We start from the raw sequence: 15376 nt of genomic DNA on the forward strand, positions 1-15376 counted from the left end.
ATCCATTAGGCCACGCTGTTTTTCAAGTTGTAACGTCACATAAGAGGCCTGGCCTACTGGGTTTGTGATGAGAAGGATCAAATAAAGAAAAGGACGCGGTCCTCGGCCAACACCAACCAGCTACGACCCCAAAACCAGCTACTTACCAGCGATGAGCCCGATTTCACACTCGGGATCTTCGTAGGCGCAAGTCATCATCGTCCCCACTGTGTCATTGACCACAGCCACAATATCCAGCTCAAACTCCTGGAACGCAAACAGTCCTGGAATGTGTCTCTTCCAAGCCAGGAATCAATCAACCGATCATATTCGAGGGCCCACTGCGCGCAGAGCACTGAGCTAAACGCACGGGAGAGTACGATGTAACAGAGTCGGTAGACTGGAACCTCGTTGTGGGCAGGAATGTAGTCTATGTTCCCAAGCACTGCTTTGCATACGGTCAGCGCTCAATAAATACAACTGACTGCCTGAATAGGCATGTTTCCCGCCCATAAAGAGTTTATAGTCTAGAGGGCTGACAGACATTAAGGGATAAATTACGGATATGTACATAAGTGCTGTGGGGCCGAGGGTGGAGTGGATATTAAGTGATTGGAAGGTAAAAATCCCTGGGCGAGGGTGACGCAGAAAGGAGAGGGAGTAGGGGAAACGAGGCTCAGTCAGGGAAGGCCGCTTGGAGGAGATGGCTTTATTACGGTTTTGAAGTAGGGGAGAGTGAAAGTCTGTCAGATATGAGGGGTGTGTTGGTGGGGAGGGGGGATTCCAGGCCCGAGTCTGGAAGTGGACGGCCAGAGGCTAGATGTGGGCAAAGGAAGGAAGGAAACAGCATGGCCTAGTGGATAGAGCACAGGCGTGGAGTCAGAAGAACCTGGGTTCGAAACCTGGCTCCGCCACTAGTCTGCTACGTGACCTTGGGCAAGTCACTCAGTTACCTCATCTCTAGAATGGGGATTAAAACCGGAAGCCTCACGTCGATTAGACTGCAAGCCCGTCAAAGGGCAGGGATTGTCTCTATCTGTTACCGATTTGTACATTCCAAGCGCTTAGTAGAGTGCTCTGCACATAGCACTCAATAAATACTGCCGAATGAATGAATGTGGGACAGGGACTATGTCCAACCCGATCACCTTGGATCTACCCCACTGCTTATTATAGTGCCTGGCACATAGCAAGCGCTTAACAAATATTACAATTATTAGTGTTATTATTCAACTTCCAAGCTGGGTGGCGCTGGGGTTATTCACCACGAGGATCCGAGAGCACAACGGGAGGAGGTGGGATCCTGGAGAGGGATCGGACCGCCTTGGGGATTTCCAGGAGACCCCGAGACACCCACTTCCCAACGAAGCCGAGCCCTGTCACCTACATTTCTCCTCTTAATGGCATCTCTCAGCAGGTCCACCACATCCTCCCCTTCGCAGTCCGTTGCCTTGAAGCCTTTAGTCCATCCGATAAGTATTCCCTGAAACCGAAAGTGGCAGAAAAGAAGGGCTTTTAATTCCGGATAGAACGTAGCTGAGAGAATGAAACTGGTTTCTCAAATACACTAATAATAATACCACCACCAAAGAAATTGTCAGTAGCCCCCAAACCTTTTGCTGGATGGGTAAGGCACAGCTGAGAAAACGTAAAGGCAAAAGTCGAGAAAATGGTAACGATGAGAGCATTTTCATCACGGATGAGAGGTTCACAGTGGACTATTAATAGGTCAGTTAATATAGTGGGGAAAATTCGGGGTGATGGAAAATTCAAAAAGTTTAAGTAGGTTCATGGGTGATTGTTAAGTCCACAATGAATCAGGGATGGGAGATGGTCCTTAACCAGGGGAAAGGATGCCCAAGAGAACAACCGTCACTTAATCAGTGGGATTTATCGAGACCTTACTGTGTGCAGAGAGCACTGCGCTAAGCGTCTGGGAGAGTACAAGACAACAGAGTTAGCAGACACATTCCCTGCCCATAAGGAATGTCATTAGGACTTCAGCTGTAAACCACGTGCATTTCAGAATGAACTAAAAGTCCTAATCCTAGGGATTAGGAAAGCAAGAGAGGGAAGAGAAGCAGCACGGCAGAGTGGATAGAGCACGGGCCTTGGATTCAGAAGGTCATGGGTTCTAATCCCGGCTCTGCCACTTGTCTGCTCTGCGGCCTTAGGCAGGTCACTTCACTTCTCTGTGCCTCAGTTATCTCCTCTGTAAAATGGGGATTAAGAGCGTGACCCCTACGCGCGGCAGGGCCCGTATCCAACCTGATTAACTTGTATCTACCCCAGGGCTTAGAACAGTGCTTGGCCCAGAGCAAGCACATAACCAGTACCATAAATACTATCATTATTACTCATGTTATTGTTATCACAATTGAATGAATGAAGTGGTAAGGCTCGGGACCCTGGCAGCCGGGTCTTCACCTTATCGATGCTGGTCTGCCGGCAGGGGAAGGAGAACGTGAAGCCCAGGGGAAGTCGGGCTCCTTTGAGGCCCATGTAATCCAAGAAGTCTGCGATGCACTGGACAATGTGGTCAAAAAGCTGCAGGGAGAGAAATCTCGTTTTAAAACCAGCCAACGAAGTGTAGACGAGCCCAGCCAGGCCTGGGGGCGGGGGACAGTTCAGGGCCTGGCACGTAATAAGCGCTTAACAAATACCCTAATCATCATTATTATTATCGTTACCTCTTCCCCGGTCCCCTGCATGATCTCCTGGGGGATGGCAAAGATCTTGTTGAACATCCGGACCGACTTCCGCCCGCTTCGGATCTTCACCAGGAGGACTCGGAAGTTGGTACCCCCAAGATCCAGAGCAAGGTACTTGCCTTTCTCTGCAAGGCAAACGTGAATTTTTGTGGTGGTTTTTTTTTTTTTCCCTGAGTAGTATAAAGGACCCTAGTAACTGCCAGGTCACACAACAATCTACAGGCAACTTTCCTTGAACTAGAAACTCAATCCTCCCCGAATCGGTCGATCGGTCCGGCTCACCGCAGAACCTTTATCCGAGCTGTTTCCGGTACGTGCAACAGTACCCCTACTCCTGCTCAGCACACCACACTATTATTACTATTATTAGTAATATTATTCACATCATCATTATTATTGAGAAGCAGCATGGCCTAGCGGAAAGAGCACGGGCCGGGGAGTCAGAAATCCCTGGATTCCTCTGCCACTTGTCTCCTGTGTGGCCTTGGGCAAGTCACTTCACTTCTCTGTGCCTCAGTTTCCTCATCTGTAAAATGGGGGTTAAGAGTGTGAGCCCCATGTGGGACGGGGACTGGGTCTAACCCGATTAGAACGGTTCCAGGCACTTAGTAAGCACTTAACAAATACCACTATCATCAGTAATATTCTTACCTTTTAAATCACCACCCGAAGCCCACCTCCTCCAAGAAGCTTTCCCCAATTAATGTCATTTATTCTCCCAGGAACCGACACGATTCATAACCCAGTTAACACCCTCATCTTGACTTGGGATCGCTGCGCCCACGGATAGATGAGAAGTAGTGGGCCCTAGAGGAAAGATCACGGGCCTGGAAGTCCATAGACCCGAGTTCTAATCCTGACTCTGCCACTTACCTGCTGAGTGACCTTGGGCAAGTCACTTGATTTCTCTGGGCCTCGGTTTCTTCATCTGCAAACTGGGGATTGAATACCTTTTCTCCCTCCTACTCAGACTATGATCGACCTGATTCTCATGCATCTACCCCAGAGTTCAGGAAAGTGTTTGCCACATGGTAAGTGCTTGACAAATACCACCATTATGATGATTATTATTATTATTTATATGGATTGTCCCCTGAGTTGCCTTCCCTATTACACTGTGAACTACTCAAGGACAGAAACATTGTCCTTTCATTTACGTAGACGCCCCCCAAGTACAGAGCTCAGGTGCAACTTGCTGATGATGTGTAAGGTCTGGACCTCTGAAGCCACTTGGTAGGTGTTGTTGCCCGTCTACGCAAAGAGACGTATTCATTAGCACCAGCTTCTACTCAGTCGGTTCTGATGATTTTTAATTCATTCCCAGATGAATCTGTTGAACCTCGGGGGTTATTTTTCCTCCCTAAAATAGACGCCCCCCCTCCCCCAAAGTGACCTAATGGAATGAACAGGGAAGTCAGGAAACTCTAGTCCCAGCTCGGCGACCCTGAGCAAATCACTTCACTGTCTCAGTTTCCTCATCTGTGAAGTGGGGATAAAATATCTGTTTTCCCGCTCACTCTTAGAGTGTATGGGACAGGGACTGTGTCTGGTTTGTGTATTTTAAATGATGATGGTAATTTGTTTAAAATAAATGGTATTTGTTAAGCGCTTACTATGTGCAAGGCACTGTTCTCAGCGCTGAGGGATACAAGGTGATCAGGCTGTCACACGTGGGGCTCACTGTTTTAATTCCCATTTTACAGATGAGGTCACTGAGGCACAGAGAAGTGAAGTGACTCGCCCAAAGTCACACAGCTGGCAAGCGGCGGAGCCGGGATTAGAACCCACGACCTCTGACTCCCAAGCCCGGACTCTTTCCGCTGAGCCACGCTGCAAGCACTTACTATGTGTCAGGCACCGTTCTGAACCCTGGGGTAGATGGAATCTAATCAGGTTGCACAGTTCCTGTCCCGCAAGGGGCTCACAGACTTAATCCCCATTTAACAGATGAGGTAACTGAGACCCAGAGAATAAAGTGACTTCCCCAAGATCACACAGAAGACAAGAGGCAGAGCCAGGATTAGAACTCAGGTCCTTCTGACTCCCAGGCCCTTGCTCTATCCATTAGGCCATGCTGCTTCTCTACGCCGGCTTCTCCACGTCCACACCAGCATTTATCACAGCATTCAGCACATAGGCTCTATAAACACCTTCATCTTTATATTGTAATGAGTAAACCAAGCTTCCGCTTGAATTGCAGTTGGATTCAATTAACAGAAATCAATCCCTCAGTGGTATTTATTGAGCGATTGTTACGGGAAGCAGCGTGGCTCAGTGGAAAGAGCCCGGGCTTGGGAGTCAGAAGTCATGGGTTCGAATCCCGGCTCCGCCACTTGTCAGCTGTGTGACTGTGGGCAAGTCACTTCAATTCTCTGTGCCTCAGTGACCTCATCTGTAAAATTAAGACTGTGAGCCCCACGTGGGACACCCTGATGACTCCGTATCTACCCCAGAGCTTAGAACAGTGCTCTTCACATAGTAAGCGCTTAACAAATACCAACATTATCATTATTATTATGTGCAGAGCCCTTGGAAGAGTACAGTACAAATGATCCGGACCCACAGATGAAACAAAGACAAACGGAAGCTCCGTCGACGGGGCCCGAGGGTTCTTTCCTCAGGGAAAGGGGGACGTTCCCTCAGGAAAAGGGGGACGTTCCCTCGAGGAAAGGGGTTCTCGCCATTCCTACCTGTGCCGTCGGGCAACCCACACACGTAAGTGGGCAGCATCTTGACCGTGGCCAGGGGCTGGGTCTCCTTCTTCAGCCCGTACTCCAGCTCGGCCCTCATCTTGTTCCTCACGCTCACCAGGTGTCCCCGGCTCAGCTTCAACATGGCCAGCACCTGGTCGATCTGCTTCCTCTGGGCCTGCACCCGCGAGGCCACCGCGGTCACCATGGCCGCCCCCTTGGCGCTGCCGCTCTCCGACAGGAGGAACCGGACGTCGCAGTTTGGCGCCAGCCTCCTCACCACCTTGTGCAGGCGTTTGGGGAACCTGAGGGGGAGGGAAGGTGCTGAGCTCCTCTGGCTCCCGCCCCTGCCCGCCCAACGATAATAATGATAGTAATGATAACAATGGCATTTTTAAGCGCTTATTATGTGCCAGGCACTGAACTAAGCATTAGGGTGGATACGAGCAAATCCGGTTGGACACGGGCCCTATCCAATGTGGGGTTCGCAGTCTCGATTCCCATTTTACAGATGCGGCAACTGAGGTACAGAGAAGTGAAGCGTCTTGCCCAAGGTTACATGGCAGACAAGTGGTGGAGCCGGGATTAGAACCCATGACCTTCTGACTCCCGGGCCCCTGCTCTATCCACTACGCCACGCTGCTTCTCATAACCATTATCACGCGAGGAGAATAAATGACAGCGGTTCCCTCATCTGTAAAATGGGGATTCAAAATCTGTTCTCCCTCTCCCTTAGACTTTGAGCTCCCTATGATACAGGGTCTGTGTCTGATCTGCTTAGCTGCTGTCTACTTCGGCACTTAGTACAGTGCTCGGCATTTAATAATAATAATAATAATAAGGTTGGTATTTGTTAAGCACTTACTATGTGCAGAGCGCTGTTCTAAGCGCTGGGGTAGGTACAGGGTAATCAGGTTGTCCCACGTGAGGCTCACAGTCTTAATCCCCATTTTACAGATGAGGGAACTGAGGCCCAGAGAAGTTAAATGACTTGCCCACAGTCACCCAGCTGACAAGTGGCAGAGCCGGGATTCGAACCCATGACCTCTGACTCCAAAGCCCGGGCTCTTTCCACTGAGCCACGCTGCATATAATAAGCGCTTACGTAAATCCAATGCAACATGCTAGATTGTAAGAACCTCAAGGGACCACATGCGTGCACAGCATGTAGTTCAGTGGTCCCAGTACAGTCAGCTTGTTGTGGACAGAGAACAATAATAATAATAATAATAATAATGTTGGTATTTGTTAAGCGCTTACTATGTGCCAAGCACTGTTCTAAGCACTGGGGTAGATACAAGGCGATCAGGTTGTCCCACGTAGGGTTCACAGTCTTCATCCCCATTTTACAGATGAGGACACTGAGGCACAGAGAAGTTAAACTTGCCCACAGTCACACAGCTGACAAGCGACAGAGTTGGGATTAGAACCCATGACCTCTGAGTCTCAAGCCCGGGCTCTTTCCACTAGGCCACGCTGTGTCTTACCAAATCTGGAACTCTCCCAAATGCTTAGTACACTGCTCTGCACACAGCAAGTGCTCAATAAATATGATTGATGATGATGATGATGATGATGATGTAAACTCTCAAGAAATGGTGTTGATGAGGAAGATGCTTTAGTTGAGATTACGAGCAGCACCACTTCTGAATCAGACCAATGGTCTACTGACCCACTATTTTCCCTCCGACAGTGGAAACTGTGAAGGTTGCTTCCTTGACATCCATCTCCATGACTCTCCAAGTGCCTTATAACAACCAGTGGCCTAGTGGTAGAGCACAGGTCTGGGCGTCAGAAGGACCTGGGTTCTAATCCTGACTCCACCACTTGTCTGCTGTGTTAACCTTGGGTAAGCCATTTCACCTCTCTGTGCCTCCGTTCCCTCATCTGTAAAATGGGGATTAAGGCTGTGACCCCCATGTGGGACACAGACTGTGTCCAACCTGATTAACTTGTACGTAACTCAGCAGTTAGTACAGTGCCTAGCATCTAGCAAGCGTCTAACAAATACCATTTAAAAAAAACCAGCCTTAACTTCCCCCCAGTTAACCAGGCGACCCAGTGGAGGTGGGTTGGGAGGAAGAGGGCCGAGGGAGAAGTTGTATGAGAAGCAACATGGCCTAGTGGATAAAGAACGGTCTTGGGAGTCAGAAGGTCACGGGTTTTAATCCCGGCTCTGCCACTTGTCTGCTGTGTGACCTTGGGCAAGTCACTTCACTTCTCTGGGCCTCAGTTACCTCATCTGTAAAATGAGGATCAGAGACTGTGAGCCCCATGCGGGACAGGGACAGTGTCCAACCTGATTTGCTCGTATCCACCCCGAGAGCTACGTACAGTGCCTGGCACATAGTAAGCACTTAACAAATACCCTAATTATTATTATTAATAATGTGGAGAGGAGCACGCCCATTCTCCAAGAGCAGCCTCACTCACTGAGGGTGGGTCTTATAGAGGGTGCCATCCATGCCCACAGTGGTTTTCAGCCGGGCGACCTTCTTGTTCTCCCTCAGCCGCGTCAGGATGGCCGCCAGCGTGGCCGCGCACAGGTTGGCGGAGCGGAAGGAGACGACGGTGCACACGTGCTGGACGGCCACGCAGTCCGCCTCCGTGGGCTCCAGCCCCAGCTCTCTCAGGATCTCCTTCGTGTTGCCGAGGCCTTCTTTGTGCCTGGAGGAGGGGAAGAAGACGCTTTCTCATGCTCCTTTGCGTTGCCCCCACTGAGCGCCACTTTCTCACGCCCCTTTGCCCCCACTGAGCACGTGCAGTAGGCGCTGGGTAGAATGGAGAGCGAGCCAGGCTGTGGTCACACTCCAAACTGGGCAGACCGGACCCCACTTCGCCTCAGAGGAAGGACGGATAAGCCTGGAGAGTCTAGCGTTACCGAGCCCCCATGCCAAGCCCTCTATTTTACCGGGATGTGAACCCCAGAAATTAGACTTTTAATCCTTCAACTTCAGGGGCATCACTACAGGTATCCGGTTTGAAGGGAGAGGACGAGGAATTTTCGCTTCACTGCGAAGATTTCCGCACATGAAAAGCAACATTTTAGATTCCGCCTTTCCCGAGATGTTCATCCCGGCCCTCGAGGAACTACCGGCCTCCCCCCTCCCGCGTTATCTCCTTCCGGCTTCTCGCTGGGCCAGCGGGGAGGAGTGAGGGTGGAGAATCCCTTACTTTTCCATGGCAGCTACGTGCTGGGTCTCGATCTTGCCCTTAGTGAGGAGAGCAGTTGACGTCCGGCCACCGAACAGGAGACCCTCTTTGGCCATTTTCAGAAGGATGAGCCTGACTAGCTCGCCTAGGTACAATCCGCTAATCATCTTCTCAAACCTGCAATTCGAAGTCAGGGACAAAGAGATCAGTCGCTCCCGAATCAATCGATCGATCAGTCAATATTTCTTGAGTGCTTACTGTGTGCAGAGCACTCTACTAAGCTCTTGGGAAGCAGCATGGCCAAGTGGCAAGAGCCCGGCCTTGGGAGTCAGAGGACGGGGGTTCCAAACCCGGCACCACCACTCGTCTGCTGTGTGACTTTGGGCAAGACACTTCACTTCTCCGTGCCTGTTACCTCATCTGTAAAAGGGGGATTAAGACTGTGAGCCCCATGTGCGGCAGGGACTGTGTCCATCCTGATTACCTTGGGTCTACCCCGGTGCTTAGAACAGTGCTTGGCACCTTGTAAGCGCTTAACAAATACCTTCAGTATTATTGTTACCACATAACTGAGTTGATTGATAGACATGTTCCCTGCCCACAGGGAGCTTACAGTCTAGAAGGGGAGTCAGACACGAAGATAAATGAATATAAGTGCTGTGGGGCTGAGGGAGGGGTGAATAAAGGGCGCAAACCCAAGTGCAGGAACATTACGATTGACTCTTCTCCCTTCCAAGGAGCTTACGACATTTCTAACATCCTCTCAATGACCTAGTGGTAGAGGAAAATGACAAATATTACTCTTTTAAAGTCCAGAGATGGCAGGTGACTTGCCCCAGAGGACTCACCGATTTTTTTTTAATACGTGCATTTGTTAGGCACTTACTATATGCCAGGCACCGTACTAAGCACTGTACAAGCTAATCAGGTTGCACACAGTCCATGTCCCAAATGGGGTTCACTGTCTGATTGCCACTATCAGGTGTGATCTCACTAAAATTCCCCCTCCCCCTTTCCTGGTCCTGCCCCTTCTTCAACTCTCCCATCTTTTCCAGCATCACCTCAAGAGGGAAATCTCCCCCCTCCTCTCAAAATCCACCCCCTCCACCTACGCATCCGACCCTATTCCTTCGCGCCTTAACAAAACACTCGGCCCCTCCCTTTTCCCCACACTAACAGTCACCTTTAACTGTTCACTCTCCAAAGACCTCTTCCCCAGTGCTGTGAAACATGACCCTGTCTCCACTATCCTAAAAAAAAACCCTCCTTTGACCTCAAGGCTCCCTCCAGTTATCGCCCCATCTCCTTCCTACCATTCCTCTCCAAACTCCTTGAGGGAGTTGTCTCCCCCCGCTGTCTCAGATTGCTCTCCTCCAAATCTCTCCTTGACCCCCCTTCCATCTGGCTTCTGGCCCCTTGGCTCCACAGAAACCGCCAAATCCAAATCTTGCAGTGATTGCCCGCACCAAGCGTCTAACGAGGAGGACCTCAGGCTGATGAAGCGGGTGGCATACTCACAGTTGTTTCCCCGGATTGATGGAGCCCAAGTCTAACTCCCTGTCGAACTCTGTCCGGATGTCCTCCAAGGAGCCGTCGTCTCCGAAGGCCCCCCACTCCGTGTTGATGCACATCCTCCCCTCGTCCCCTTCCACCAGGTCGATGTTGCTCATGTCCTCCATGTAGCAGGCATTGGTGCCGGTACCTCAACACAGCAAACCGCCCGTCAGAAACAACAGGGCCTCCCTCCGCCAAGAACTGAGCCCCCCTTTCCCTCTGCTCCTCCTCCCCTCCCCATTCCCCCTTCTCCCGCCCTCTGCTCTTCCTCCTTCCCCTCCCCTCAGCACTGTGCATATTTCTATATATTATTTATTACTCTATTTATTTTGTTAATGATGTGTCTATATCTATGATTCCATTTATCTTGACGATGTCAGCGCCGGACTACTTGTTTTGTTTTGTTGTCTGCCTCCCCCGTTTAGACTGTGAGCCCGTCGTTGGGCAGGGATCGTCTCTATCTGTTGCCCAGTTGTCCATTCCAAGAGCTTAGTACGGTGCTCTGCACGTAGTAAGCGCTCAATAAATACTACTGAATGAATGAACTGAATACTACTGAATGAATACTACTAATGAACAAACAATAGGATGAATCTTCCAGCATTTAGCTAGTAAATTCTGGGCGGCCTTACGTACTGGTCCTAGTTCGTTCCTTCATTCAATCGCATTTATTGAGCACTTATTATGTGCAAAGCACTGTACTAAGTGCTTGGGAGAGTACAATACAGCAATAAACTGACACATTCCCTACTCGAAAGGAGCTAGTTCATTCATCCATTCATTCAACTGTATTTATTGAGCACTTACGGTGTGCGGAGCACTGTGCTAAGCATTTGGGAAAGTGCGATACAACAGTGAACAGTGAGATTCCCCACCCACAACCAGCTCATAGTCTGACAAGCATTGATTGGTTTTCCCTTTAAGAGATACTCTGATGTGTTTTGAGCTGACGACAGAATAAAGTGAGCACGAGAAGCGGCGAGGCCTAGTGGAAAGAGCAAGGGCCTGGGAGTCAAGAGGACCTGGGTTCTAATTCCCCTTCCGCCACTTAGCCCCCCTTGCCTGCAAAGTAGGGATTCAATGCCTGGTCTACTTAAATTGTGAGACCATGTGGGACCTGAGGATTTTGTATCTACCCCAGGTCTTCGTACAGCGCCGGGAACATAAGTGCCACACCTTGTCTGCTGTGTCACCTCGGGCAAGTCACTTAACTTCTGTGCCTCCGTTACCTCAGCTGTAAAATGGGGATTAAAACTGTAAGCCCCCTGTAGGACGTGGATTGTGTCCAACCTGATTAGCTTGTATCTACCTCAGTGCTTAGTATAGTATCTGGCCCATTGTAAGTGCTTAACAAATATCATTGTAAAAAGTCCTAAACAGATACAATGAATACTCTGCTCGACACATAGTAGGGACTTAAATACTTAAATACAAAATACTCACAGGCCACAAAGCTGAAACTGATTGTGTGGTTATAAATTGCTCTCAGGAGAAAAAAATGATGTGCACACAGCACACAAACACAGTTGCACGGGCCACGCATCACAGGGCTGGGCCGGAAGACCATTCTCTGGTCTCTTGGGAGCCTTGTCCTCCAGTAAGACCAGGACAGGACTCCCTCTTTCCACAGAAAATTCCTCTAGGCCTCAGTAATCTTTCTCCCAAAGGGGGGCCGCAGAACCCCAAGGATTCAGGCCAGGACTGCCCGACTCCACCTCAGGAAAGAGGCTGTTCCCTCTCCGCTGGCCCTTGGGAGTCAGAAGGTTATGGGTTCTAATCCCGGCTCTGCCACTTGTCTGCTATGTGACCTTGAGCAAGTCGCTTCATTTCTCTGGGCCTCAGTTACCTCATCTGCAAAATGATGATTTTACAGGGATGTGGGACAGGGACTGTGTCCAAACCTACTTGCTTGTATCCACCCCAGTGCTTAGTAGAGTGCCTGGCATGTAATGCATGCTGAACAAATAGTATTATCATTATTATTATTATTATTATTAATAGTAGTATTTTCCCCTACCTCTTCTCCCCTCCCACCTGACCCACCATTAATGATGGATGAATGATCCTTGGAGGCTGTTTCCCCCAACCCCAGCTGGAAGCTTGTTCACCTCCAGAGAGACTAGGCCTCCCCCAGTCATTCTTGCAGTTTTGTCAAACTGGCAGTGGCCATGGAAACGAGCAGTCTCCCACACCCCTCCTCCCCAAACACAATCACAAACACATACACACACACACACTCTCCAAACGAGCCCAAACAGAATTACCAATGATGACTCCGACTTCACAGCGGGGATCGTCGTACGCACAGGTCATCATCGTCCCCACGGTGTCGTTGACCAAGGCCAAAACATCCACGTCAATGTCCTAAGGGGGAAGGTGAAATTCATTCATTCGTTCAATCGTATTTATTGAGCGCTTACTATGTGCAGAGCACTGTACTAAGCGCTTGGAATGGACAATTCGGCAACAGATAGAGACCATCCCTGCCCATCGACGGGCCCACGGTTTAATCGGGGGAGGCACACGGACAAAAAAGAGACAACTTAATCGCGATAAATAGAATCAAGGGGATGAAATACGACAGTAAGGTCGTGGTGGGAAGGGAACGTGTCCGTTGATTGGTGTATTGTACTCTCCCAAGCGCTTAGTACAGTGCTCTGCGCACAGTAAGTGCTCAATCAATAGGACTGACTGACTGTTACAATCCATCGGGGAAAGGATTTGATGTCGTCCCGAGGTCTATCACACTCCACCTTCTAAAGCTGCCTGGAAGCTTTACAGAGGCAGTCATTCATTCAGTCGTATTGATTGAGAGCTCACTGTGTGCGGAGCACTGTACTAAGCACTTGGAAAGTACAATTTGGCAACAGATAGAGACATTCCCTACACAACAATGGGCTCACAGTCTAGAAAGGGGGAAAGTCGGCCAGAGAGCAGTGCGGGAGAGGATGTGAACTGCAACTCCCTCCTACTTGGACTGTGAGCCCCATGTGGGACAGGGATTGTGTCCAACCTGGATAACTTCTACCTACCCCAGTGCTTAGAACAGTGCTTGGCACAGGGTAAGGGCTTAACAAGTACAAGTACTGGCCAAGCTAGGGATGAGATGGGTAGGCCTCTGCTTGACTCTCCCTCCCATAGCTGAGACTGGTGGAGTGCTGGAAACTCTCCAGGTGTGATCCTCAGAGGGTATATATCCGTATAGATCTGTAATTTATTCATTTATTCATATATATGTCTCTCTCCCCCTCTAGACTGTGAGCTCGTCATGGGCAGGGATGTGCCTCTTTGTTGTTAAATTAATAATGTTGGTATTTGTTAAGCGCTTCCTATGTGCAGAGCACTGTTCTAAGCCCTGGGGGAGATACAGGGTAATCAGGTCATCCCTCGTGAGGCTCACAGTGAATCCCCATTTGACAGATGAGGGAACTGAGGCACAGAGAAGTGAAGCGACTCGCCCACAGTCACACAGCTGACAAGCGGCAGAGCCGGGAGTCGAACTCATGACCTCTGACTCCGAAGCCCAGGCTCTTTCCACTGAGCCACGCTGCTTCCCAAAACTCAAGTGATCCTCCAGCCTCAGCCTCCCGAGTAGCTGGGACTACAGGCGCGCGCCACCGCGCCTCTCCCAAGAACTTAGTGTGGTGCTCTGCACACGGTAAGCGCTCAATAAATACGATTGAATGAATGAATGAATTATGGACACAGCCACCATTTATTTATTGATTTGTACTGATGTCTGCCACCCCCTGTAGACCGTAAGCTCCTTGTGGGCAGGGAATGTGTTTAACAGTTCTGCCGTACTGTACTCTCCCATGCTCTGCACGCAGTAAGTGCTCAATAAATCCGACTGATGGGTTGCTTTGATCGGCCCTGGGAATTTGGATCATTGGCCCCGTAAACCCAGGAACTTGGAGGCCACAGATACTTGGAGGGTTTAAAATGAAATTAATGAAAACGGCTCCTTCATAGAAAGGAGATGTCAGCAAATCAAGAAAGAAATGAAAACTCAGTGTAAGAAAACTGGAGAAGGAAACCTCATCAGATTTCCAAAAAAGCTACAAAATGCCAAGTCAGATTAGGAAGGCAGTAGGGCTTTATGGAAGGGATATGGGGCTGGGTCGAACTGATAGTATTTATTAAGTGCTCACTGTGTGCAGAACACTGTACCAGACACTGCAAAAGATTATACAGGTGCGAACTAAGACCCTCAAGGGAACTGACAAACTGTGACTATAGGTAAGAGGGAGGACTGGAGACTGGCTCTGCACACAGTAAGCGCTCAGTAAATACGATTGAACTTAGTACAGTAGAGAGCACTGCACACAGTAAGCGCTCAATAAATACAAATGAACGATCAAATGAATTACAGATACAGTGGCTACAGTGTGACAATAAAACATTAAATCAGAATTAGGGACAAGACCAAATACCAAATAAAAACAGGAGTCAGGGAATTTCAGGCTCCTCATGATTCGGGGTCCCCGGCAGCACTAGTCTTTCCGAGGTTATACGAGACCTCAGGCTGCAGACGCTCTTCTCTTTCCCGCCGGGGTGGTGGAAAGCAGGAATGGACGGGGTAATAATTTAATTAAAAGTGCCAAGCACTGTTCTAAGCCCTGGGGTAGATCCAAGGCAATCAGGTTGGACACAGTCCCTGATCCACATGGGACTCACACTCTTAATCCCCATTTTCCAGATGAGGGAACCGAGGCCCAGGGAAATGAAGTGACTTGCCTAAGGTCATCCAGCAGGCACGTGGCAGAGCCGAGATTAGAATCCACTTCATCTGACCGTAAGCTCACTGAGGGGAGGGGATATGTCTGTTATATTGTTGCACTGTACTCTCCCAAACACTTAGGACAGTGCTCTGCACACAGTAAGCGCTCAAGAGGTCGAGAGCATGCGGGGAGGCGAGGCTGCAAATTCGGGCAAGTAACTTTTAACTTCTCTGAACTTCAGTTTCCTCAGCTGTAAAATGGAGGAGAACTTTACCTGATCTCCTCTGATTCTTAGATCGTGAAACCTGGGTGGGACCGATGTATTTTCTTGGCTCTACCTTAACTAAACTAAACTACCTTAACTTAACTAAATTTAACATGCTATTGATAAATGTTCAAAGGCTTAGCAGGCGACTCCTTGAGACCTGCTCATTGTGGGCAGGGAGCGTATCTGTTTTTTGTTATATTGTACTCTCCCAAGCGCTTAGTACAGTGCTCTGCACACATGAAGCACCCAATAAATAAGATGGAATGAATGAAAATGAAGCTTCGGAGCAAAGGAAGCACC

The 15376-nt window shown here is 49.4% G+C and overlaps 1 protein-coding gene across 1 annotated transcript in view; it reads right to left on the minus strand.

Moving 5' to 3' along the window:
- The window catches only part of HKDC1 (hexokinase domain containing 1), a 51364-nt gene that overhangs the window by 12189 nt on the left and 23799 nt on the right, over positions 1 to 15376 (minus strand). Inside the window, exons 6-14 of the mRNA XM_029059210.2 lie at positions 12352 to 12451; positions 10052 to 10235; positions 8555 to 8710; positions 7814 to 8047; positions 5381 to 5685; positions 2670 to 2815; positions 2407 to 2526; positions 1367 to 1462; positions 147 to 246 (exon numbers count right to left, since the gene is read on the minus strand). Coding sequence (XP_028915043.1) covers positions 147 to 246; positions 1367 to 1462; positions 2407 to 2526; positions 2670 to 2815; positions 5381 to 5685; positions 7814 to 8047; positions 8555 to 8710; positions 10052 to 10235; positions 12352 to 12451 — 1441 coding nt within the window. The remainder of the gene's footprint in view (positions 1 to 146; positions 247 to 1366; positions 1463 to 2406; positions 2527 to 2669; positions 2816 to 5380; positions 5686 to 7813; positions 8048 to 8554; positions 8711 to 10051; positions 10236 to 12351; positions 12452 to 15376) is intronic.

Source organism: Ornithorhynchus anatinus, chromosome 3 (assembly GCF_004115215.2).
Source record: "Ornithorhynchus anatinus isolate Pmale09 chromosome 3, mOrnAna1.pri.v4, whole genome shotgun sequence".
NCBI lineage: Eukaryota > Metazoa > Chordata > Mammalia > Monotremata > Ornithorhynchidae > Ornithorhynchus > Ornithorhynchus anatinus.